This window comes from Cervus canadensis, chromosome 5, assembly GCF_019320065.1.
Source record: "Cervus canadensis isolate Bull #8, Minnesota chromosome 5, ASM1932006v1, whole genome shotgun sequence".
In the NCBI taxonomy this organism is placed as follows: Eukaryota; Metazoa; Chordata; class Mammalia; order Artiodactyla; family Cervidae; genus Cervus; species Cervus canadensis.
In genome coordinates, this window is record NC_057390.1 from 3800165 (window position 1) to 3824680 (window position 24516).

The 24516-nt window shown below is 39.0% G+C and overlaps 1 protein-coding gene across 2 annotated transcripts in view; it reads right to left on the bottom strand.

The window, feature by feature from the left end:
* Positions 1-24516, bottom strand: part of MGAT4A (alpha-1,3-mannosyl-glycoprotein 4-beta-N-acetylglucosaminyltransferase A) — a 122430-nt gene that overhangs the window by 12210 nt on the left and 85704 nt on the right. For both annotated transcript variants that reach the window (XM_043467882.1, XM_043467883.1), the window contains 8 exons: positions 22022-22135; positions 20098-20173; positions 12858-12972; positions 11587-11717; positions 9201-9308; positions 8575-8768; positions 3967-4045; positions 3088-3154 (listed from right to left, as the gene is read on the bottom strand). In XM_043467882.1, the coding sequence (XP_043323817.1) occupies positions 3088-3154; positions 3967-4045; positions 8575-8768; positions 9201-9308; positions 11587-11717; positions 12858-12972; positions 20098-20173; positions 22022-22135 (884 nt within the window). The remainder of the gene's footprint in view (positions 1-3087; positions 3155-3966; positions 4046-8574; positions 8769-9200; positions 9309-11586; positions 11718-12857; positions 12973-20097; positions 20174-22021; positions 22136-24516) is intronic.

Below are 24516 nucleotides of genomic sequence, written 5' to 3' on the forward strand. Positions count from 1 at the left end.
CAAAATTTAAGATAGTAGTTACCTTTTTTTTCTTTTAACTTTTTGGCTGTACCCTGGGGCGTATGGATCTTAGTTCCCTGGCCAGGGAACAAACCTGTTCCCATTGCACTGGAAGGCGGAGTTTTAGCCACTGGATGGCCAGGAAAGTCCCAAGAGGATTCTTACTACCTATCTCTTTCTCTGGTTCTCTCCGTCATGGGGTACTGTATGGGCTACAGCTTAGCTTGAATGTAGCTGCCAGTTTCCCGTTTACCATAAATCTCCAGCATATTCCACAGCACCCTTGGGCGTGAACTTCCCTAAGTTCTGTTCCAAGTCAGTCCCCTTCGGGCAAGCTGCAGAGCTCCCTGTTCTGGGGGCTGCCTCTCCCCTGCAGCACACCTCTGCACCACTGCTCAGGGTCCCTGGCAAGGACAGCAGCTGGGGGAAAGTGACATTCCTGATGTTCAAGCAGAGGTGTACAACCCCTGGGTTGGAGCAGTAGCCCTTCATGTCCTGCTGACTTCTCCCAGCATGAGGGGACCAGTGGGCAGGGAGAGGCAACGGGGACCGAGAATTCATGCCCTGCCATGCCTGCAGCGAAACTTTACCCTAGGAACGGAGGTGGGGTGGAGGAAGGCAGCCTCAGGTCTCTAAGGGTCTGGATAGAGCTTCTGCAACAGGGAGCTGGGGTTGGGCACAGGGAGACAGGTGCTGGTGGCCTGCCTTTCCTAGTGAGATGCCCTCGCCCTGGGGCAGGAACTGGCAGGAGGCAGACTCAGCAGTCATGGCTGGACAAGCAGAGAGGGGCTTCTGTGTCACTGAGCTTGGCCAGAGTAGGCAATGGTCAGAGCTCCAATGCCATAAATTCTTTTTTTTTTTTTAGATTTTTTGATGTGGACTATTTTTTAAATAAAGTCTTTATTGAAGTCTGTAACAATACTGCTTCTGTTTTATGCTTCCATTTTTTAGCCAAAAGGGATGTGGAATCTTAGCTTCCAGACCAAGGATCGAACCTGTATTCCCCTGCAATGGAAGGTGAAGTCGTAACTGCTGGACACCAAGGAAGTCCCTCTAATGCCACAGACCCGTATGTTTTTACTGAGATTCAGATGTTATAAGTAAATGGTTCCCCATTTGCTGTACTTTTATGAAAAATAACTGTTACCAGTTATAGTAGACTCACTAGAAGGTCTGTGAAGCCCCTCACACGTTTTTCCACTAAAGCATGCTTCTTAAGGGAGCAGATTGTTTTATATTCAGTTGAAAAAAAAATCAGTTGCTTTTGCTTCTGATGCATGCTTTTGTTCCACAAGTTTCTAGGTCTCATCGCCCAACAGTTCTCTTCTGGTTCTAAATATGTATGAGTTGATATTTTAGATGGCCATTATCTTCAAATTACTGCAGAGACATTTAATCATAAATGTCTCTATTTTCTATGCTACTTTCATAACCTAGGACATTCTCAGAAATTAAATAACTGACAGGTAATAGGATTAATAAATGTCTCATATACACAGCTAATTTTATGAACATTTATAGAGTGGGCTAAAATATAACCCAAATATAAAAATAATTAAACTCATCAATCCACTAAAATGACATAGAAATTAGTCAGGGTGTTTGCACAAGCCTTGTAGCAAAATGTGAATGACATTTGCTGAACATAAAGCTGCTGGAGGCCTTCCCTGGTGGCTCAGTGGTAAAGAATCCACCTGTCAGTGCGGGAGATGCGGGTTTGATCCCTGGTCCAGGAAAATCCTACGTGCCCCAGAGCAACTAAGCCCGTTGCCACAACTCTTGGGCCTGTGTTCTCCAGCCCTGTAACTGCAACTGCTGAGCCCACAGGCCACAACCACTGAAGTCCACGTGCCAAGAGCCCGCGTTCCACAAGAGAAGCCACCGCAATGAGAAGCCCACACATTGCAACTAGAGAGAGGCCCACTCTCTACAACTAGAGAGGGACCCCCACTCTCTACAACTAGAGAGGGACCCCCACTCTCTACAACTAGAGAGGGACCCCCACTCTCTACAACTAGAGAGGGGCCCCACTCTCTACAACTAGAGAGGGGCCCCACTAGTTATAAGAATGTATCTGTTCTGTATACCTACAATAGTAATTGACCAATATAGTCTCTTCTGCATACCACTAGGAAAAGAAAAAATTAATTTATTTTAAGTAAAAGAAAATATCTAATCATTCACTGAGTTGATATCTATCAAGGAACGGGCTCTATTATTATATACCGGGTAGCTCAGGTGATAAAGAATCTGCCTGCAATGCAGGAGACCCGGGTTTGATCTCTGGGTGGGGAAGATCCGCTGGAGAAGAAATGGATACCCACTCCAGTATTCTTGCCTAGGAGATCTCATGGACAGAAGAGCCTGGCAGGCTACAGTCCATGGGGTCGCAAGAGTCAGACACGACTTAGCAAGTGAACAACTATATAGCTGATTGTGTTAGGCACTAAGGCTAACCTTGTGGGACTTAACGAACAAACTGGACTTAGCAACGCACTCTGAGAACAGAACTCATGCACACGTAGGGGACTTAATGCACATATTTTCTGCTAACGGACAGTAAAGGGGTGTGGGACTTCAGGGTGTCTCCCAAGGTTGGACCAGGCAGCCAGATGAACGCTGATGGCACAGACCATGTAACCAATAAAGAAATGTCCCCACTGTAGACGCCCAGGGTAGACGGCCACGTGGCCTCCAGGAGGCTCCTCAGTGGGTATTCAGTAGAGACACACAGCTCAGGAGGGAGGCAGAGCTAAAGACATGAATTCAGGCACTCGGGTATTGTTGAGCCCATGAGAGGAGCCTGCTAAGGGCATCCAGCATGAGACTGCAGAAGGCGGCTGAAGATGGATTATCTGCCGGTGACAACAATGAAACAGCAGAGGAACCAGGAAATGAACCATTGCTCAGAAATCCTAGTTGGGTCAAGATAATAATAAAAGAATGTACTAGAACACGAGAACAATAAAAGAGTACACTGGTATATATAATCCTAAACCTGCTTAACATCTGAAAAGAACTTAAAATTACTTTAGGACTAGGTTCAGAAAAGGAAAGGACATTTTCCTAGTGTAAAGTGAGTCTTACCTATTCTGAAATAGCCATCTTCTAATCGTTTGTCTTTGGTTTCTTTGCTGATTTCCAAACCTTCACTCTAAAACAGAACAAAAACATGAATAATTACTTCCATTTAAAATAAATCTAAGTCATCAATCCATTTTATAAACATAAAAGTGACATTTGTGGCACAGCTACCTCTGAAGAGAAAATGCCATTTCAGTCTTAAACCTCAAAAGGCTTATCAATGCTAAGTGCTCTTTTCTCAAACCATCATCTGACTCTGTATATAATACACTGTTGGCTAGGAATTTTAAATTTTAGTTATTTCCCAATTTAGATCAATTTAATAGAATGCAGTTTTCTATTAAAAACAGACAGAAGTAAAGAACGGTGTGTTAACTAGGAAGATATTAAGCATCCCTTGTGAAAGTCACTCAGTCGTGTCTGACTCTGTGACCCCATGGACTGGTAGCCCACCAGGCTTCTCTGTTCATGGGATTCTCCAGGCAGGACTACTGGAGTGGATTGCCATCTCCTTCTCCAAAGCACTCCTAAAAACCCAATAAATTAATTTTCTGTATTATTCAACAGGCATTGAAACTACATGGTATTTTGGGATTCAAAATACAAACAGCAAGTAATTATTAACATAAAATAATGATTCATTTATTTTCCCAGTACAAATGTCCAAGAAATCTTCCAATAGGAAACAAAACAAAGGCTCTTTCTATGAATAAGGCAAACAGGACAATATACTAAGTGTTTCATATTTCCAAAAAGAGTCGGTATGACTCACCACCAAGGTCCTGCAATCATAAGAATTTTCTTTCATAAGCAAGAAGAGCCTCAAATCAAGTCTATTAGTATTGGTTCTCAAAGGAAGCTGAAGGGGAAACATAGTCATACCTTCAAAGGCAAAACTTCCACAGTTGTGTTGAGCAGAATATCCCCTGGATGTTCCTGGTTGCCACTATGAAACAAGTAACTGGAAAGACAAACATAAAAATAAGAATATGAATCAGACTTGATAAAGATTCGGGAAGATGGCCTTTACCTTAGCATAAGGTCGACACTGGAGTTTGTAATTACACATCACGTGTTCTGAATAGCTGCATGGATATTAAAAAACTAAGGAGGATACGTCAACTCCTCTGTCAGAGGGGCAGGCTTGCTGCTAACATAATAATGCACTTAACAGACCAAAAAAAAAAAAATGACGACCGTTTTTTGTTGCTGTTTATACTGCTTTAAATATATAAACTTTTTGATGGAAAATGACAATTGTAGCTGCTATAGAATACTACTGTATCTTTTTCCCCTATATTTGCTTATTTATTTGGCTGCATTGGGTCTTGGCTGCAGCACGGAGGATCTTTCGTTGTGGCACGCGGGCTCAGTAGTTGTCGTATGCAGGCTCAGCTGCCCCACTGCACGTGGGATCTTAGTTCCCTGACCAGGGTTCGAACCTGTGTCCCCTGCCTTGCAAGACGAACTCTGAAACCACTGGACTACCAGGGAAGTCCCACTACTGGATCTTGTATCAGACAAAACGTTCACTAGGACAGCAAGGAGTTGTGGCAAGCTCAGAGACTAGTTTTAGCCAATATAAATAATTTTGGTATGAACAGATAAAGTGAATTAACCAATTCCAAATATCAGAATCACTCCATTTGTCAATATTAACAAATCTTTGAATATCATGACTGATTACATGACATTGTTGTTCAATTGCTAAGTCCTGCCCAACTCTTTCTGACCCCACGGACTGCAGCACAAAAGGCTTCCCTGTCCTTCAGTATCTCCTGGAGTCTGTTCAAACTCATGTCCATTGAGTTGATGATACCATCTAACCATTTCAAATACTCTCTGGGTACAATGTTCTAGTGTTTTGATACTTTGAAAACCAGTGTGTACGTGCAAAGTGTGTGAGAGAGGGTGGAAGCTGAATAGGGCGCAAAGCATATCTAAGTCTAAACCGAAAACTTGAGCTTAGTGAAGTTCGGTGGTTAAAAGCTCATGCTAAAAAAAAAAAAAAAAAAGCTCATGCTAAGGAGTCAGAGGCTCCTCCCTGGATCTCTCATTTCCTAGAATTCTCACCTTGTGCAAGTTTCGTTAAGCTTTCTGAGCCCGTGTTTCCTCAATACAATCAGCTATTTCCATCTACCTCACACGGTTGTACCAGAAAGTTACTAAGAATTGACTAAAACTACCTTATATGTTAAAAATAGTGAGTAACAGTCACAGAATAGTTACGATACCCTTATAGTATGGTATTTGTGGGCAAGAATTTGGTTTTCAAATGTCACACAGACCAGGGGACCCTAATAAGAAGCTGCTTCTAAGCTAAATATACCAAAACTAACTCCCAGAGTTTCCAGATGAGGTACATTTTTTTAAACGCATCTTTGGCCCAGAATGTCATATAACCACAGGCCATTCAATAACTTAGCTACAGATGCCAAATCATGGGACGGGGAAGCCACTTCTTAGAAAAGAGCCCGTGGATATAATCTGGAGTTAAGACAGACTAATTCAGAGGTGTTCACTATGCAATTATTTATAGTGAAAAACTCCATACCACCTAAAAAGTTTAACATTGGAAGATGTACATGATGGTAGAACCACACAATGAGATATTGTACAGTCATCAAAAAACTGCATTGGCCCAAAAGTTTGTTCAGGTTCTCCTGTGAGATGGTATGGGAAAACCTGAATGAACTTTTGGACCAACTCCATACTTGTGAGTCACAACAGAGTATAATGGAAAATGTAAGATACATGAAACTACATGTAGACCACGGTCTTAAGGTCGAAAATACACAGAATTATCAAGAAAAAAAGGTGCCAATATGGTCATAATGGTTTCCTTGGGTTGTGATTTTTTCCTCAGTATTTTTTAAGATTTTTTTTTTTATGTGAACCATTTCTAGTTTTTATTGAGTTTGTTACAATATTGCCTCTGTTTTATGTTTTTTGGTCATAGGGCTTTTGGGATCTTAGCTGCCTGACCAGGGATCCAACCCACATCCCATGCATTACAAGGCGAAACCTTAACCACTGGGCCCCCAGGGAAGTCCCTTTCCTCATTTTCACACTTTAAAATTTTTGTATAATGTACACACGTTACAGAAAAAATATTTTTAACACTTTATTTCTGTATTAATAAATTTTGCTACTTCCCCTCTCAGTGAGTAAATTATGGCAAAAATCAAGTAATCCCTTTTTTCTATCCGAGGAAGGTCAAGAAAATTCTTATATACTGTTATTTTAGAAGACTTATGTTTCACTAGAAAAGTACCCACAATAGAGTCATCATAAATATTACTTCACAGAGGTTTACAGTAAATATATTTGTTGTTACTAAGTTTGATCTCCAATATATGAGCTCTTTAGCAGATTCTTTGATGGAACTGTTTTTATGTGCTAAAAATAAACCCATAAATTGGTTTCAGGCTATTCTTGTTGAAGTGAAAACTGTTGTTTCTAATTCTAGGATGACTCATGAAAATGTGGTGAACAATACCTCTCAGGGCAGAGTTCCACTATACAGTATAAAATGAATATTAAATAACAATAAAACCAATATTAAATACTCATATAAGTGAAAAATATTATTCATAATACTCATATAAGTGAATACTCATATAAGTGAAAATACTCATATAAATGAAAAATATTATTCATAAGTTTAATATGTTTTGCCAGTGATCTTCCCATTGCTTATAACATTTTTATGCTTAAATTTCTCTTTAGAAGCAGCTTAGAGTAAGAAAAGAAAATTAATAGCATTACATGTAGCTATGCATTGTTACTGACCACCTTAAAAAGAATTATTAAAGTGGTCAAATATTTGACAAATTCTAAAAATCAAATGGCCTTCACAGGAAAACATAACATCATATGCCACAGGCTCGGAAATTATATTCTATTCTGGGGATTATATGTAAGTATGCCGCAGACAGTCTAGGGAACACACCCAAAACAGGGGAAAGATGGAAGGAACTGTGACTGTTAGGTGAAAAATGGGAAGGAAAACGCCCCAACTTTTTCAAAGTGAACATAAACCCCAAATCACAGAAAAGGGTTGTAAGACACATGTACCCGTGTTCACTGCAGCACAATTTACAACAGGTAGGACATGGTTGCAACCTAGATGTCCACCAACAGATGAACGGATAAGGAAGCTGTGGCACATATACACAACAGATTATTGTTACTCAGCCATAAAAAGGAACACATCTGAGTCAGTTCTAATGAGACAGATGAGCCCAGAGCCTGTTATACAGAGTGAAATAAGTCAGAAAGTAAAAGACAAATATCATATCGTAATGCATACCTATGAATCTAAAAAGACAGTCCTCACAATCCTACTTGCAAGCCAGCAAAGGAGACACAGACATTTTGGACACAGTGGGGAAGGAGACAGTGGGATGAAGTGAGAGAAATAGCATTGAAACATATACATTACCATATGTAAAACAGATAGCCACTGGGAGTTCAATGTATGATGCAGGGAACCCAAAGCCAGTGCTCTGTGACAACCTAGAGGGGTGGGATGGGGAGAGGGGTGTTCAAGAGGGAGGGGACATGTATATACCTAACGCTCTTCATGCTGATGTATGGCAAAAACTATTACAATATCGTAAAGCAATTATCTTCTAATTTTAAAAAAAGAAAAAGAAAAGGGTTGTAACTCCCTCCATGGCATATACTAAAAGTCATCCAGCACTTGCAAAATCACTACCTAGGTATAGTCATACTCTGTTAAATTTATCCTTTCAGCCAACTGCTGGGCCGTCCACCAGCTCACAGTCAAATCTTAAGGGATATTCTAAGATAAGAGCAGGAAAACTAATTGGAGATTCTGAGGATGAGTTCTACATGCAAATATTAGAAATCTCTACTAGGGACTTTCCTGGTGGTCCAACAGTTAAGACTGCACGCTCCCTACAATCCCGCGGGCCACAACTAAAAGATCCTGCATGCTGCAACTAAGACCCAGTGCAACCAAGTAAGTTAATAGATAAAAACAAGTATGTTTTTAAAAATCTATACTAAATATACTTTCAGAAACACCAATAGAATTTATCTAACATACTAAATGCCAGTGTTCTACCTGGAAGCAACCCACCCGTGATATTACTGAGTTGCAGGAAATGTATTTTACGTGCCTGAGTGCTCAGTCACTTAGTCATGTTCCATGGACTGCAGCCCGCCAGGCTCCTCTGGCCATGGAATTCTCCAGGCAAGAATACTGGAGTGGGTTGCCATTTCCTTCTCCAGAGGATCTTCCTGACCCAGGGATCGAATCTTCATCTTTTACATCTCCCACCTTGGCAGGAGAATTACTAACTGCACCACCTGGGAAACTCCACATATTTTATAATCTAACATTTAGGACTCATTGGTTCCTTATATGTGTTACACAAACAAAAAAAAAAATTCTAACATAAATCACATTGTGAAGAAAAGGTCTAAATTGTAAGACCAAATTTTATCTCCATAAGGACCTACCTTTCCACATTGACTGGCTTGTCGAATTTAAACAGGATGTAGTCTCCAGCTACTGGGGTTATAGCCCAGAAGAAGTCCTCGCCCATGTAAGTCTTCTCTAGTGTGTGACCTTGGTAGACCTTCAAAGAAGTAGATACCTCTGCAGGGGGGTTTACATGGATTTTGAGCAGTAATGGTTTCATGTAATCTTTATCCTAGGAGGAAAGACACATATGCTATTAAACAACATACAGCTTATTTTTTTATTTGCTCAGAATCGCTTCTCTTTATTTCATTTTTATTGGAGTGTAGTTGATTTGCAATGTCGTGTTAAGTTTCAGGCATACAGCAAAGTAAGTCAATTATGCATATACATATATCCACTTCTTTTTAGAGTCTTTTCCTATCTAAGCCATTATGGAATATTGGCTAGATCTCCCTATGCCATACAGTAGGTCCTTATTAGTTACCTGTTTTGTTGTGTTTTTTTTAATTGGAGTATAACTGCTTTACAATGTGTGTTAGTTTCTGCTGTAGAACAGTGAATCAGCTATAACATACAGCTTATTTATATTTAAGGAAAACAATGACTACACATTAAATAGCAAATTGTCTGTGCATGAGAAAAATAAAATTAAATCACTAACCGTGAGTTTCTGAATTTTTCCTGTGAGTGAAGAATGCAGACCAACGTGTTGGAAAAGGGACGGTCTGAAACGGATTCGCAGATTTGCCTTCTGTCGATCACAGTGTTTCTAAATATTAAAGAGGAATGTTAGTGTTACATTAGAAAGTGACATCTTGTCCTCCTCTGAAAGCCGAGACTTCCTTTAGAAGAGTAAATATCAAAAAGAAAATCCAATTTCATCTCATAATTCCAAGTCATGTGTTATTTTTTAGGGTCCTTTTGGAGAAGTCAATAGATTTTCTACCAACTTGATAAATAGACATGATGCAGAAATTTAACATAAGCACTTCTGAGGGAAGAGATAAGGATTTAATTTCAACCACCTTTTACAAAGTGTCAATATCAATTTGGCTTTTAATATTAAAATGCACCCACCCTAGAGGTTTGGTTCAAATACACAAAATAGCTGCACAAAATAATACAGTGAAGAATTTGCAGATAAGGCCCATTTTGCTGCATCAAAGCAACATGAAAACGGGAGACAGTAAGTAGACTACAAGCAAGGAAACAGAGTCAAACAGACAAATCCACCTTGACACCGCTGAGGGACACCTAAACTTCAGCTCCAAGTGTCCCGTGGCCCAGACTTCAGATCACAAGCTGCTCTCGGGCGTGATCACACCTGGCGGACCCACAGCTGGCCAGGCTCCCGTGTTCACCAGCTCAGCGCTTCAGGACAGGTATGTCCCGAAGAGTTTCATAAACTCTTTCCATTTTCAATGACTTTTATAGGTTTTGGGTCAAGAACACAGTGAAGAAGACTAATGTAGAAGGCATTTCGTTGTGAAAAACCTCCACTAATTTTCTGCTAATTTTTCTCAAGAGCTTTACTTCATTAGCATTATTGCTAACGGGACAGTAGAGGTGAAATCTTATATATACAAACATTTTATAAGATAAAATTTTATAAATTCTTACTTACATATTTTAATTTTATAAATTATTAATAAAAATAAACAAAATTTATTCTTGATTAAAATTAATAAATTTTTATTTTAAAATTATAAAATAATTTTATAAATTATAGATTTTATTTACAGAAACATTAAAAAATTTTTTTTTACACAAACACAACAGTCACAAGGAAGGAGAGGAAAAGGAAGGGAGGGAGGAGAGGAGGGATGGTGGGGGCAGGCAGAGGCAGCAGGGTCTGAGGCCAACCCCATCACTCAACACACAGGCAAACAGGTCACACGTTTGGGCCTGAAGACTCAGAGCAGGTCCGTAAACCTTGGGAAGAATGTGTGAATTGTTTTTATCTCTTTTTTTACGGTGACACTAGTTTATAATACCAGTTTCATGTGTGAACATTATATTTCCACTATTTCCGCTCCCTTTACCCCTGCGCTTGCCCCGCTGGTAACCACTACCCTCCTTTCTGTATCGACATGCTTTTATTTGGTACTACTGGTGGGGAATGTAAATTGGTGCACCAACTATGGAAACAGCATGGAGACTGCTCAAAAAATTAACAATAATAGTTCCATGTGACCCAGCTATCCCATTTCTGGGTATTTATCCAAAGAACACAAAAACACTCATCAGCAAAAGCAGAGGCAGCCCTATGTTCACCATAACATTATTTACAATAGGTGTGATATGGAAGTAACCTAAGTACCCATCGGTGGATGAATGGGTAAAGATGTGCTGTGTATACACACACACAAATGGAATACTACTCAGACATATAAAAGATGAAATCTTTTCATTTGCAACAACAAGGATGGCCCTTGAGCGTATTATGCTTAGTGAAAAGGTAATGCTTGCAAGAGTCTCCTAAACCGCCCTCAAAGGGATGTGATTCTGGAGCAAGCAAGTACATGGTGACAGTTTTCCTTGACATCCTAGTGGAAGCAACTGAAATATTATGGGCCACAGAAAGAAGAGTGAAAGAATGGGTCTTCATGGTTTTAATTTTTATTTTCAGAGACTTTCACCTAACAAGCTCATTTTAGAACATAACCATGTATTAGATAAAACTGCATGGAAGCAATTAAATGCAAGTATGTTGTACAAATGTAAAGATGACATTAACGGTTCTGTAAACCCACAAGGAAAATACAGGTAAGGGCTTACATCATAAAAATGAGTTGATTGAATCAATTTCTATGTTCAGTCATTGTTGGAAAGTAGGCACTCTGCTATTTTGCTACATTCTATGAGTTGCTCTAAGAAAGTGGTTATTTTTTTTTAAAGACAGAGAATTCAACAATAGCTTACAAACACTGTTTGTTTTCAGCTACCTATTTAACTGCTTGTTTACAAAATCTGGTTCCCTAGGGGTCATCACTTTCACTAAATACATAAAATAAGTCTGTTCCATTCTCTTAAGAGATAAGACTTACTGCATCTTTTTCAGGGTTGCAGACTTTCACCCACAGAATATGGTCCAAGAGCCAGTCAATGGGTTTCTCCTTATAGAACATAAATATGAATTCCACAATCAGAGTGAGGTCGGGTGCTTGAAACATTTTACCTGAAAAGATACTCCCAATCAGTAACTGTAATAAGAAGCCAACCATCAGAATGACTTCAATGAGTGAAGTCCATGCAACAAATACACTGAAGCTTGTGCTTTCAACTATAAATCATTATGAATAATTGTCCCATCTCTCTTGTCAAAAACAAATTTGCTTTAGCTTAGTTGTCACCTGATATAAATGGAACTCTTGATTTTCTCTACTACAAAATCTATCATACCACTACCGGCTCAAAGGATTCAAGAAAAGATTGGAGATGTTTCCTTCATGTCTCATTAAACTGCTTCTCATAAAAAAGGAACTTAAGTTTAAATGAAATTTTAACTAAATTAATAAAAGCAAAACACAAGGACTCCTAATTCAGTCTTCACTGAAACCTTCACAAATATTTTTTGAGTTTTGAGTCTTGAGTTTTGAGATAAATGATCAACAAGGTCAAAGCCTCAGCCTCTAATATTTACAGATTTAAAGCATTATAGGAAGTGAAATATTATTCTCTGGTGTGTTTTCTAAAAACCCATAAATTTCCTTCAATCTTCAACTTTAAACATATTCTCTTTAGTTGGATGATTTAGGAATTTTAATGAAAAAAAACTTAAAAAAAAAAAAAACTTTTAAAATAAGCACCCTGACTAGTCCATGAAAGCACCCATGAATACAAATTAATGACTGAACAAGAACTTCATGTACTACACTGAATACCAGGAATTCCTATTTAAAAGCCATTAATGCAGCATTCTTTTTAAAAGGACCTCAATCTTGCAAAAGCTCTGGGCTTTAAAACAGGAACTAGAGGTGTCAGAGAAGGAACCAGATGTACTCCCAAGAACCATGGCTGGTTCTGTCAGCAGGGAAAGAAAGACAACAGGGCTGCCTTGCAAAACTCCAGAGTAAATACTACCATGCGAGACCTCTCCAAATACTACTCCGAGCTGACTTCAACGTTTTATACATGGAAGTCTACCTAACTTATTAGGTAGTTATTAATAACTACTTAAGTTATTAGTAAATTTCTTTAAAAGCAATCCGTTTCCAGAGAAAAAAAAAAGAGATAACCTTTGTAAGGTGAAAAAAACAGTCCAAGATTCTAAGAGTCACAGTTATTTTAAAGTAAATAAATCTGCCACTTTCCTTACCAATGAATCCCAGCTGGGAGAACTCAAGTATCATCCATTCCTCAGAAGAAAGTTGAAGTGCAAAATTTTTTATGGTGTTAAAGTAATTCTGTTTGACGATAATATCATCTTCAAGCTAAAGAAAGTTGAATAATCATATTAATGAATCAGAAAGAAAAGGGAAGATTTAGATGGGACACTCTGGAAAAACTCAAGTACACTTTTATAATAACAATCAAGAAAACAATGGTCAAAATGATGAAAATAAAAATAAATTTCAGGACTTCCCTGGTGGTCCAGTGGTTAAGACTGAGTTCCCAATTCAGGGGGCCCAGGTTATATCCCTGGTCGGGGAAGATCCCACATGCCTTGTAGTGTGGCCAAAAAAATAATAATAATTTTTAATAATAATAAAATTAAAAGGAAAAACCTAAAAAATAAAAAGAAATTTTATTAAAGGAAAATGAAGAAAATAAAATGGCAGATGCACACAGGAAATCAATAAAACCACTCCCTCACTATGAGAAATTACAAAACATTCCGTGATTTACTCATTTTGGGCCTTTTATGGATCCAACAGGATTTCACACTAACCTGTTTTCTTTTCAAAGGAAAAGAATTTTCAAGGCCTTTTCATTTTTTTTTTTTTACATAAATACATGTAACAAGTCATTTAAAAAGAAAAAAGCAAAAAAAAAATTTAAAAAAAAAAAAGAAAAAAGCAACCTAGTTTTCCTTCTTTACCTCCACCCTTCTAGTGGAGGCGACTAATGTTCAAGGCTGGGTGTGCACCCACTGGACACCTTTAGAATGCACAGACAACACAGGGAGCCAAGAGAGGTAAACCCACCTTGAGGCTCCCACCCACCTGTAGGTTTTTATTAGACTGGCCTTTTCCTCCTAATGTATCATGAATATCTTTCCAGGTTAATAAGTACATATTCAAAGCAGTCTCTTCAATAGATTTATACTATCCCCAGGGATCCATGGGCAAGTCATTTGTTTGTTCACAGGCAGACACTCAGGCCGTTTCTCATTCTTTGTCAATGCAAACAATGCTTACACTTCACATCTATGCTATTCATTTCTGTAGGATTGGTTCCTAAAAGTTCTCTTTTTATATTTTAAAAGATATCCTCAAAATAATTAAATAGCTGTAGCAACTCAGTGTAGCCATTAACCCCATGTGCTCTGCCATCACCACGGGTGTTACTGGCCAGTTTATCAGTTCAACAGAGATCGAGGATCATGAGTGTCTGCAAAGACTTCTTCCCCCAAATGTTCAGAGAATTTTAAAGTCACAAGATGATTTTTTTTTTTTACCTATGCATACATTCTTTTAAAAATATTCTTTACCACTGATGATTTTAATATCCCAGGAAAACTCTTCCTTTTTCTAGTGACATGCTATCATTTCCAGTTATCTGCTAAGTAATTTTTACTTATTTCAGTATTTGGGTTTTTCATAGATTTGAATCCTATAAGCTTTCTTCCTGTCTGTGAAGAAAGAGTAGCTGTATTTGCAAAGGCATGATTTTGACTGGGGCTTCCCAGGTGGCACAGTGGTAAAGAACCTGCCTGCCAATGCAGGAGATGTAAGAGATGTGGGTTCCATCTCTGGGTCGGGAAGATCCCTGGAGGAGGGGATGGCAATTGACTCCAGTATTCATGCCTGGAGAATCCCATGAACAGAGGAGCCTGGACATGACTGAAGTGACTTAGCACGCACGCATACAATTTTGACTCACCAGTATTTACAGAGCTTTGATTATGTTCCAGGCACAACCCTAAAGTCTGGGAACTCATCAGTAAACAAAAAGACAAGAAGTGTAGATGAAATAATTAAATGCCTATTTAAATTCAGTACACTAAACTTGGCTATCACAAAAAAACTCATTTTTATATTAAATTAGAAATATTGCTTTGTTCCACTCTCAGCAAACAACTTTGCTTTCTAAAAAGACTTTTAAAGATAATTGTAGATCATATACAGCTATGAAAAAATAATACAGAGAGACCCCAAATAATCCCAATACATCTTCTGATCTAGCTACAGCATGATATCACCATCAGTAAATTGACTCTGATACAACTCATCCAACTTATTCAAATCTCACCAGTTTTACACAGACTTAGGTGTGTGTGTGTGGTTTGTGTGTCTCTGTGTTCAGTTCCATGCAATCTGAACATGTGTCCGTTTGGAGGAGCACCACTAGAGCTGGGGTATAGGACAGTTCCATCACAGGGATTCTCACGCTACGCTTTATATTCACAGCCACCTCCCTCCCTTCCCCCCTTCCAAGCCTCTGGAAACCAAGAGTCTGTCCTCCATCTCCATAATTTTGTCATTTCAAGAAAGCTATATAAGGACTTCCCTGGTGGTTCAGTGGCTAAGACTCTGCCTTCCAGTGCAGGGGGTGTGGGTTTGATCCCTGGATGGAGAACTAAGATCCCACACCCCACAGGGTGCAGCCAAACATATATTTTTTAATAAATAAATAAGTTTTTTTATAAAGACTGGGTTTTTATTAATTTATTTTTGGCTGTGCTGGGTCTTTGCTGTTGTGCAAGCTTTTCTCCAGCCGTGGGACTCCTCTCTAGTTGTGGTGCATGGGTCTCTCATTGCAGTGGCTTCTCCTGGGGCAGAGCACGGGCTTCAGGAGTTGTGGCACCCTGGCTCACCAGCTCTAGGGCACAGGCTCGGCAGTGGCGGCACGCGGGCCTGGTCGCTCTGCAGCAGGTGGGATCCGCCCAGACCAGGAACCGAACTTGTGTATCCTGCACTGGCGGGCAGATTCTTTACCACCGAGCCACCAGGGAAGTCCAAAACCTGGGTTTTTTAACTGAGCGTAATTCCCCTGAGATCCAAAATGCCGCGTATCACCATTCCTGCCTTTTCATTATTAGACAGTCCATAGTATGGAGGCACCACACTTAATCTAACCAGTCACCTGCCAAAGAACATATGGGCTGTTTCCAGGCTTTGCTATTACGAATGAAGCTGCTATGGCCCTTCATGTATAGGTCTTTCAGTGAACATATGTGCTTCTCTGACATCAATGCTTCATCACAGCAAGACCCACTCTTGGAAAATCTAACATATACCTCATTAGTGATCGCTAGTTTATACAGGGAAGTGAAAACACAAGATGTAAAACACTGCTTTTGCACTATGTACCTGCAGAGTCTGAAAGAGGTGGAATATTACATTTTTGTTCCAATATTTAAAATGTACGAGGAGAAACCAAAAACTCATGGTGGTTGCCATGGGGGAGGGAGGAGACACGGGAAGACAACAGGGATAAAAAGGAGACCTCTGAAAACATATCTTGTTTCATATAAGGTTTGATTGGGGAATATTATACTTTTTACAGCTAAAAAAGAAAAAAACGCTAACCACTGAATACAAATGGAAATAAATGAACCTACTTTCATATCAGGTTGTTATTAATGTGGTCACATAATATGAAGAATGTTATCAACTGACTTTTAAACATGGAATTTTGACTATATATCCATATCAGGATATACTCTTCAGGAGGGAAACAAGAATAAAAGATTTTTAATTGCATTTAGTAGTTTAATTGATACTGTTATTTTGAAACTATTCTAGGTATTATTGTTGTCGTTTAGTCAGTAAGTTGTGTCTGACCCTGTGACCCCTTGGACTGTAGCCCACCAGGCTCCTCTGTCCATGGGCTTTCCCAGGCAAGAATACTGGAGTGGGTTGCCGTTTCCCTCTCCAGGAGATCTTCATGACCCAGGGCTTGAACCCACGTCTCCTGCATTGCAGGCAGGTTCTTTACCACAGAGCCACCAGAAAAGCCCATTCTAGGTATACTATAGAATAAAAGAACTATGTCATTTGGATAATTTTACTAAAACCAAGGCTCTGAATATAAGAGAAAAGAATATACATAAAATTTAAAAAAGTTAAATAAAAATATTATGATCTTACACTCGAACTGGGATTATCAATATCAATGTGATTTTTTTGTCCTCTGAGCAATAAGATGTTCCTTTCCTTACTAAAACACCCAGAAGCAAAGACACCACAATAGCCGTGAGCATCTCCAGTGCACAGACTGTGGTTCTAAACACTGTACGCCTCTAAAACAAACAGGACTCCTTTAAGGAATGGCTGCTTCTACATCTGGGACAGGAAATGTGCAAGGTGTGCCTGTCAATGAGGAAGTGATCCACGTGATTACTGGGCTTACAAGAAAAGAACACAAGGGCCCATTTGAAGAAATTCTCACTGGCTTAGGATGGGCCAATACAAGCATCAATACCAATAATGATTGCAGAAACTTCCCTGGTAGTCCAGTGGCTAAGTCTTTGTGATCTCAATGCAGTGGGCTCGGGTCTGACCTCTGGTCAGGAAACTAGATCCTTCTTGCCCACAACTAAGAGTTGTCATGTGCCACAGCTAAGACTGGTGGAGCCAAATAAATAAATAGATGAACATATAGAAATAATGATTGCAAAGACTGAGGCAAACCAAATCTAGTTTTAAAAAATATGAGTTCACAACAATACTTTAAAAATGGTCACCACTGTAGACTGCTAAAGTGTCAACTTAAAAATTAATAAAGAGAAAGAATCAAGCACTTAATCTTCTTTTCCTTTGTAAACTATTTTTCAACATCACCAAACAGTTAAGAAAGGAGAGTCCTTTTGCAGAAGAGCTCTACTTTTAAGAACATTACAATTTATAGAATTAGAAAATTATCAGCTGGCAACCTCTAACAAAAAAAAGCGATCTGGGGGAAAATAATTACAGAAGCTCAAACCATGCAAGAAATGGCTGCTGGGTAGCTTTTTAATAAAGGAGAGATGAGACGGACACCCCTACACCCATGGATTAAATCTCAGCATCACTAACAGTGGGACAAGCTGACACAGTGTGCAGCATGATGAGACACAGGAAGAACGGTGCAGTACCACCTACGAAGTGTCTGCATCACCAGACAGTTTTCCAGAAGACTGTCTTCAAGTCCAAGTCATTTGCAATAGAGCACTTTATGAATCTGGGTTTGCTGCTGTCACGGAAAACTTCGTTACAAGCCACAAGCAAAACAGTAAGGCAGGTGGCATTTTCTTTTCCCTTTAGATGTACATCTGTGATGACCACAGAGTAACCACTGAGTCTAAGACAGATCCACTGGACATTCTTAAAATTACCCTATTTGTCCAAACATTATGCCTCAGAAAAGGTGTGTATAGCATGTTAACTTCCCTGGTGGCTCAGAGGTAAAGAATCGGCCTGCCAATGCAGAAGACATGGGTTGGCTACCTGGGTTGGGAAGATCCCCTGGAGAAGGAAATGGCAACCCACTCCAGCCTGGAAAATCCCATGGACAGAGGAGCCTGTCAATGGGCTACAGTCCACAGACAGGGTCACTAAAAAGTCGGACCTGACTCAGTGACTGAACAACAACAATTGTACATTAAGTGACAGCAAAACACACTTTGATACAGTATGTACAGCACATTCCTGTTATAAAAAGGGTTATATTAAATGAGTTAATATGTGGAAAGCATAAAGTATAAAAAATAATGCCTGACAGAATAAGTGTGCAATAAATGCTAGTTCATAGCAGTTGTTATTATTATATCTCATATAATACTGTCATATCTCATATATTGACCTTGCTTAGGGGAAATTTTCCTTACCACCCTCTTTCTTAACCCTGTCCTTCCCTCAATTTCTTAAACGTGAATTTTCCTACATTCCCTCCCAAGAGCTTTATTGGTTCCATGAATTCTTCCCCTGGAAGAAAACTGAAAACAAATTTCAAAAGTAATACAGCTGCACTTTTTAATGCTGTATATAAAGTTCTTGACCATAATGTAAATATTTATATACTGGGCCTGGAACAAACAGCAAGGTTCAACCACAATAATATTGTGTGTGTGTGTGTGTGTGTGTGTGTGTGTGTGTGTGTGTGTTATTTGTTTAGTCGTGTCCTACTCTTTGAGACCCCATGGACCATAGCTCTTCAGGCTCCTCTGTCCATGAGATTTCCCCCAGACAAGAATACTGGAGTGGGTTGCCATTCCCTTCTCCAGGGGATCTTCCCGCCCAGAGATTGAGTCGGGTTACCTGCATTGCAGGCAGCTTCTTTACCGTCTGAGCCTCCAGGGAAGCCCACAATAATATTGGGGGTATGTTAAAATGCTTCAAAATTATTAGTAGTATTTTAAAATCAGACCTCTCTGAAGCATTTGGAGGAAACGCACCACCTATATCTAGGATACCGTGTTTTTATACACACAGCTGTTGTATCCTGTAACAGACATGTCATACCCTATCACCATTTCTATTTTTCATCCTGTGACTCAAGGAAGGGTTGGTTCATGCCCACTTGAATACAGCTGGCCCAACGTACAGCACCACAAGAGACAAAAGTCTGCCCTCAAGAAGTCCACCTTTCCACGTGATGCCAGCCCCATTCCTTCCATCTTTGGTTCCCTCCCCAGTCCCTGCCAACAGCCGCCTAACCACTTCCTTCCTAATTCAGGGACTCAGGGCTGCTTCTTGCCACTCTTATCCACACATCCTCCCAGCACCTAATAAACTTTTTATACTGAAAAAAACAAAAAAAAAAACAAAAAAAACCTGACACATTTCACGTGCTATATATCTCTCAGGGGTATCTGCACTTTGAACAGGGATAAAGATATTTGACTAAAGAAGTGAAATCCCAAGGCAGAAATTTAAGCTTAAGTATTAACTGAAGAACACTTGGAAGAAATAAGAGCTTCCTAGAATTACTTAAGCTGTTGCCCACCTGGCTCACTTAAAACCTGCATCACGATGGACTTACTGTTTTAGCCATGCTACTGAAAGTTGCACCTGTGTGCGTGTGTGTGTCTGCATTAGTCGCTCAGTCATGTCCAACTCTTTGTGGCCCCATGGACTGCAGCCCACCAGAACCCGCTGTCCGTAGGATTCTACAGCCAAGAACATTACAATAGATGTTGGCTTTATAATCCTAAACTCATATGTAAATACATCACTGCACAAAACAACTATCTGCCTTAAGACCACTTAAGACCATCCAGAGATAAACCAGGGCGTGCAGCTACAGAGCCCATGCTCTTAGTGATGTGACTGACCCTTCTGCTCTGGTACACTGTTATCATCTTAAATATTTTAGAAGGCTCATGCTTTTGAAACTTCATTTAATGAAAATATACCCTTGATATTACTTTTTCTTTAAAAAGTGTGAAAAAGAAAACTAAAGGAAAAACTTACCTGGATGTAGTACGTGCCTTTTTCCTGAGCATACATCATTAGAAAACAATAATCTAAGTTTTGCTTTGTTCTCCACCTGAAATAAAAATGATAAAAAATAAGTTAAGAATCAGACTCAAAGTTAGCAAAATAAAGTTAGATGTATATTTTATAATATATAACAATGTTATAACATATGCTATATATATATATCACATATATTGTGTATATGATAATATGATATTATACAAAATGTACAGTTATATATTGGCTTCCCTGATGGCTCAGTGGTAAAGAATCTGCTTGGCAATGCAGGAGACACGGGTTCGATCCCCGGATTAGGAAGACCCCTTGGAGAAGGAAATAGCAACCTGCTCCAGTATTCTTGCCTGGAGAATCCCATGGACAGAGGGGCCTGGGGGGCTCCATAAGGTCACAGAGTCAGACATGACTTAGCAGCTAAACAACAATAGTCATACATTAGATAGATAGGTAGACAGATAAATAAATGGATGGAATGACACATACATGGTATAACCACTTAGGAGAGAGTTGAAGAGAATTCACTTTTCTTTAAGAAGGCTTTATCAAAATACATTCTCAAAACCACTAATCCTCAAGATGTCCTGAGGGAAAAAGGAGTCTAATGTCTAGTAAGTTTGGGAAGGACATATATCTCTTTTCTAGAGACACATTAATATATTAGAAGCATTGAAACATTCAGCAATAAATAGCATCTGTTGAAAAAAGCTTTTAATTCTATATTTTCCAATTTTTCTTGACCACAGGCCCCTTTTTCAGTAATATCTTAATGTCTCCAAGAACCAGTACTTCATATATAGGTAAAAATGTTTTTTTAAAAAATCTAAAACATTGTATTAAAATTTACAATATTAGGTCCTTTTGGTGAATTCTTGGTAGCCTACAGAAACACGCTGATCAATGCTGAATAAAGAGAAGTGGTTCTTTAAAAGCCAGTTAAAAACACACACACACACAATAGAACTAAAGTTCTGAACCGCTGATCCAGAAAATACCTTATAAGCTGTTCTGAATTTAAAGAGTCTATTCACTGGGTTTTCTTTTTTTAAACAAACTCAATCCTAAATGTTTTAAGTAACATATTTACTGAGAGACAATTAACCAATTATAGAGACATATCTGTCTTTGTGACAAATTAACAACTCAAGAAATACAATAAATCTCTTCCAAAAACAGTATTTTCGTCCTTTTTTCTGGTTATGGACAATCCAAAAATGATGCTAATATCTCTTAGATTACTTTGTTTTTAACAACAACACAAGGAAAGCTTCTAACTCCTTCAATGTTAGAGATTTAGAGATAAATTAATTAATGGACTATTTTATTTATTGCAGTATGATTCTGCAGAAGACTATTACTGTTTTTATCACTTTTATTGAATCAGTTCTCCTTTATGTTTCATACAGACATGAGGTATCTGGGCTAACTTTTGAGTTATACTGAATATACTCTTAAGAAAAGTTATAACAGCACAGAGCAGCACAGTTATAAAATTCATTAGGTTGACCAAATTCAACCTCTCATCAGGAACTCCACAGAAATTCCAACCAAGTAATCAAAAAGGCATTAGCTCTCACTAATTAGTTCAACCCTAAAATGAAGCCACCAGCTTCCCTGGTGGCTCAGATTCTGGTCAAGAATCTGCCTGCAATGTGGGAGGCCTGGGTTCGATCCCTGGATTGGGAAGATCCCCTGGAGAAGGGAATGGCTACCCACTCCAGTATTCTTGCCCGGAGAATTCCAAGGACAGAGGAGCCAGGTTACAGTCCATGGGGCTGCAAAGAGTCTGGACACAACTGACTGACTTTCACTTTCAAAATGAGTAAAGTTTTGATAAACAAGGATGACATTTATGACATATTATACTCACAAAGGTGGGGGATTTTAAAAACCACAGGCTCACCTTACTCTTTCTTTAGAATCTCCAAATGTCTCCTTTAAGTTTGTCAGGTCAGGATAATAGCTTTCAGGAGGTGATATTATTTCCACCAAGCCAGAACTGATTTCTTTAGAAAATCTGTCATGAGAAAGGTTGGCTGAGTTATAGAAGTTCTGTGGGATTTTATATCTTAATGATCAACTTAGGTATTTAGCAGAAAAATAGACCAGTAAAGTATACTGCTATAGTCACAATGTGTTAAGTGAAGCAGCTCATCATTGAATTCATTTCTAGAAAATATAGATTTTTCCAATAGTAGAGTTTTGTTGTTGTTGTTTTTTTTTAAATAATGCTTCAAACAGAGTGAAAATACTAATATCCTTAGAGTAGCAGAGAAATTCCAGGCCAACTGCAGGGACTGAAGTCCTAAAAAAATCATAATTCTTAAAAAGCAATCAAGATGCCACAGAAAATAAGAAAGAAAAACAACCTAATGAATGTGTATGTATACCAATATACACATATGTTAGCAAAACCAGTTTTTTTCCATTTTCAGGAAGGCTTAGTTGTGGGATACAGACTGTATGTCATTTTAAACTAGTATTTCTCACCTGGGGGTGATCTTGTCCTGTGAGGGTACATCAAACTATGTCTCGATGTCTGCAGGTTGTGCAAGGATAGGAAAATTTGTTCTAACGTTTTTAAAATCCATCTTCACTGATTCAAATGTAATTTGCTTTGCATCTGCCTTCTTCCTTACTTCAGGTTTGCAAACCTCCACAAAATACAACTACCTGCCTTTACACAAAGGTTCCTGGTGCTTCACCGCCCTTTGTCCTGGGCTTGGCTTTCTTGCACGCTGAGGGAGGAGAGGAACCAACAGAATCCTTGCATAAGCCCCTCAGACAGGCCCACGTGGTCTGTGGGAAGGGGGACCAATGACCGCCTGGTACCTATATTTAAGGATCCTACACCAATTTGTGACTGTATAAAGGCTGCCAAGAAATTGAGCAATTGAGGGAAAATCTAACAAAAGCACAATTTAATCCTGAACTATGCATATATTTGTAAAAAAATCTCTGGTTTTAGCATACTGACAGACAAAGATAGAGCCACATTAGCCTAGATTTGGCAAACTCTTTGGCTTCTCTTTTGTCTTGCCTAAGTTACATAAAAGAATATGTCTTTTGGGGGCTACAACAGATACATTTCAATCAAGAAACCTGTGGCAGGACTAATTTTATGATATCACTATGAATTCTACAAGGGCAGTATTATGAAAACTAACGGTATCAGCGATGATGAGTCAGATAGCATCACCGACTCAATGGACAGGACTTTGAGTAAACTCAGGGAGACAGTGGAGGACAGGGAAGCCTGGTGTGTTGCAGTCCATGGAGTTGCAAAGAGTCAGACATGACTCAGCGATTGAACAAGAACAATGGTATCTGCAACTTACTAAGCTGTCCACCTATTACCTGCTATGTGCTCCACTCACAATAAACTATTAATAAACCTTTGCATATTTTTAGACATTATTTAGCCTTGAGGTTTGAAACTGCTCCCTGACTAGCTGCCCTGACAGCAGAAAATTTTTCTCTTGGTAAACAGAGGGTGAAAGATTTAAGTGATATCATTTAGTGTCATTATTATTCAGTCGCTAAGTTGTGTCCAACTCTTTGTGATTCCATGGACTGTAGCACACCAGGCTCCTCTGTCCTTCATTATCTACCAAAGTTTGCTCAAATTCATGTGCATTAAGTCAGTGATGCTATCTAACCATCTCATCCTCTGCCACCTCCTTCTCCTTTTGCCTTTCATCTTTTCCAGCATCAAAGTCTTTTCCAACAAGCTGGCTCTTTGCATCAGGCGGCCAAAGTATCGGAGCTTCAACAACAGCCCTTCCAATGAATATTTGGGGTTGATTTCTTTTCGGATTGACTGGTTTGATTTTCTTTCAGTCCAAGGGACTCTCAAGAGTCTTCTCCAGCACCACAGTTTCAAGGCATGAATTCTTTAGCACTCAGCCTTCTTTATGGTCCAACTATCACATCCATACATGACTACTGGGAAAACCACAGCTTTGACTAGATGGACCTTTGTCAGCAAAGTGATGTCCCAGCTTTCTAATATGCTGCCTAGGTTTGTCATAGCTTTTCTTCCAAGGAGCAAGTATCTTTTAATTTCAAGGCTGCAGTTACCATCTGCAGTGATTTTGGAGCCCAAGAAAATAAAATCTGTCACTGCTTCCACTTTTTCCCCTTCTATTTGCCATAAAGTGGGAGGACCAAGTGCCATGATCTTAGTTTTTTTAAAATATTGCCTCTCTCTCTACTCACTGTCTTTGAGGTTAAACAGTGTTATTTGATAGTGTTATATATGACATTCAAGTCTTTTCTATTTAAGAAAAGACTTTCTATTTCTATGTATTTCTATGAAATACACCAATGTATCCCATCAAGTAACCTGATATACATACATATACTGTATGATAATTTCTATCTAAAAGACCAGTGGTA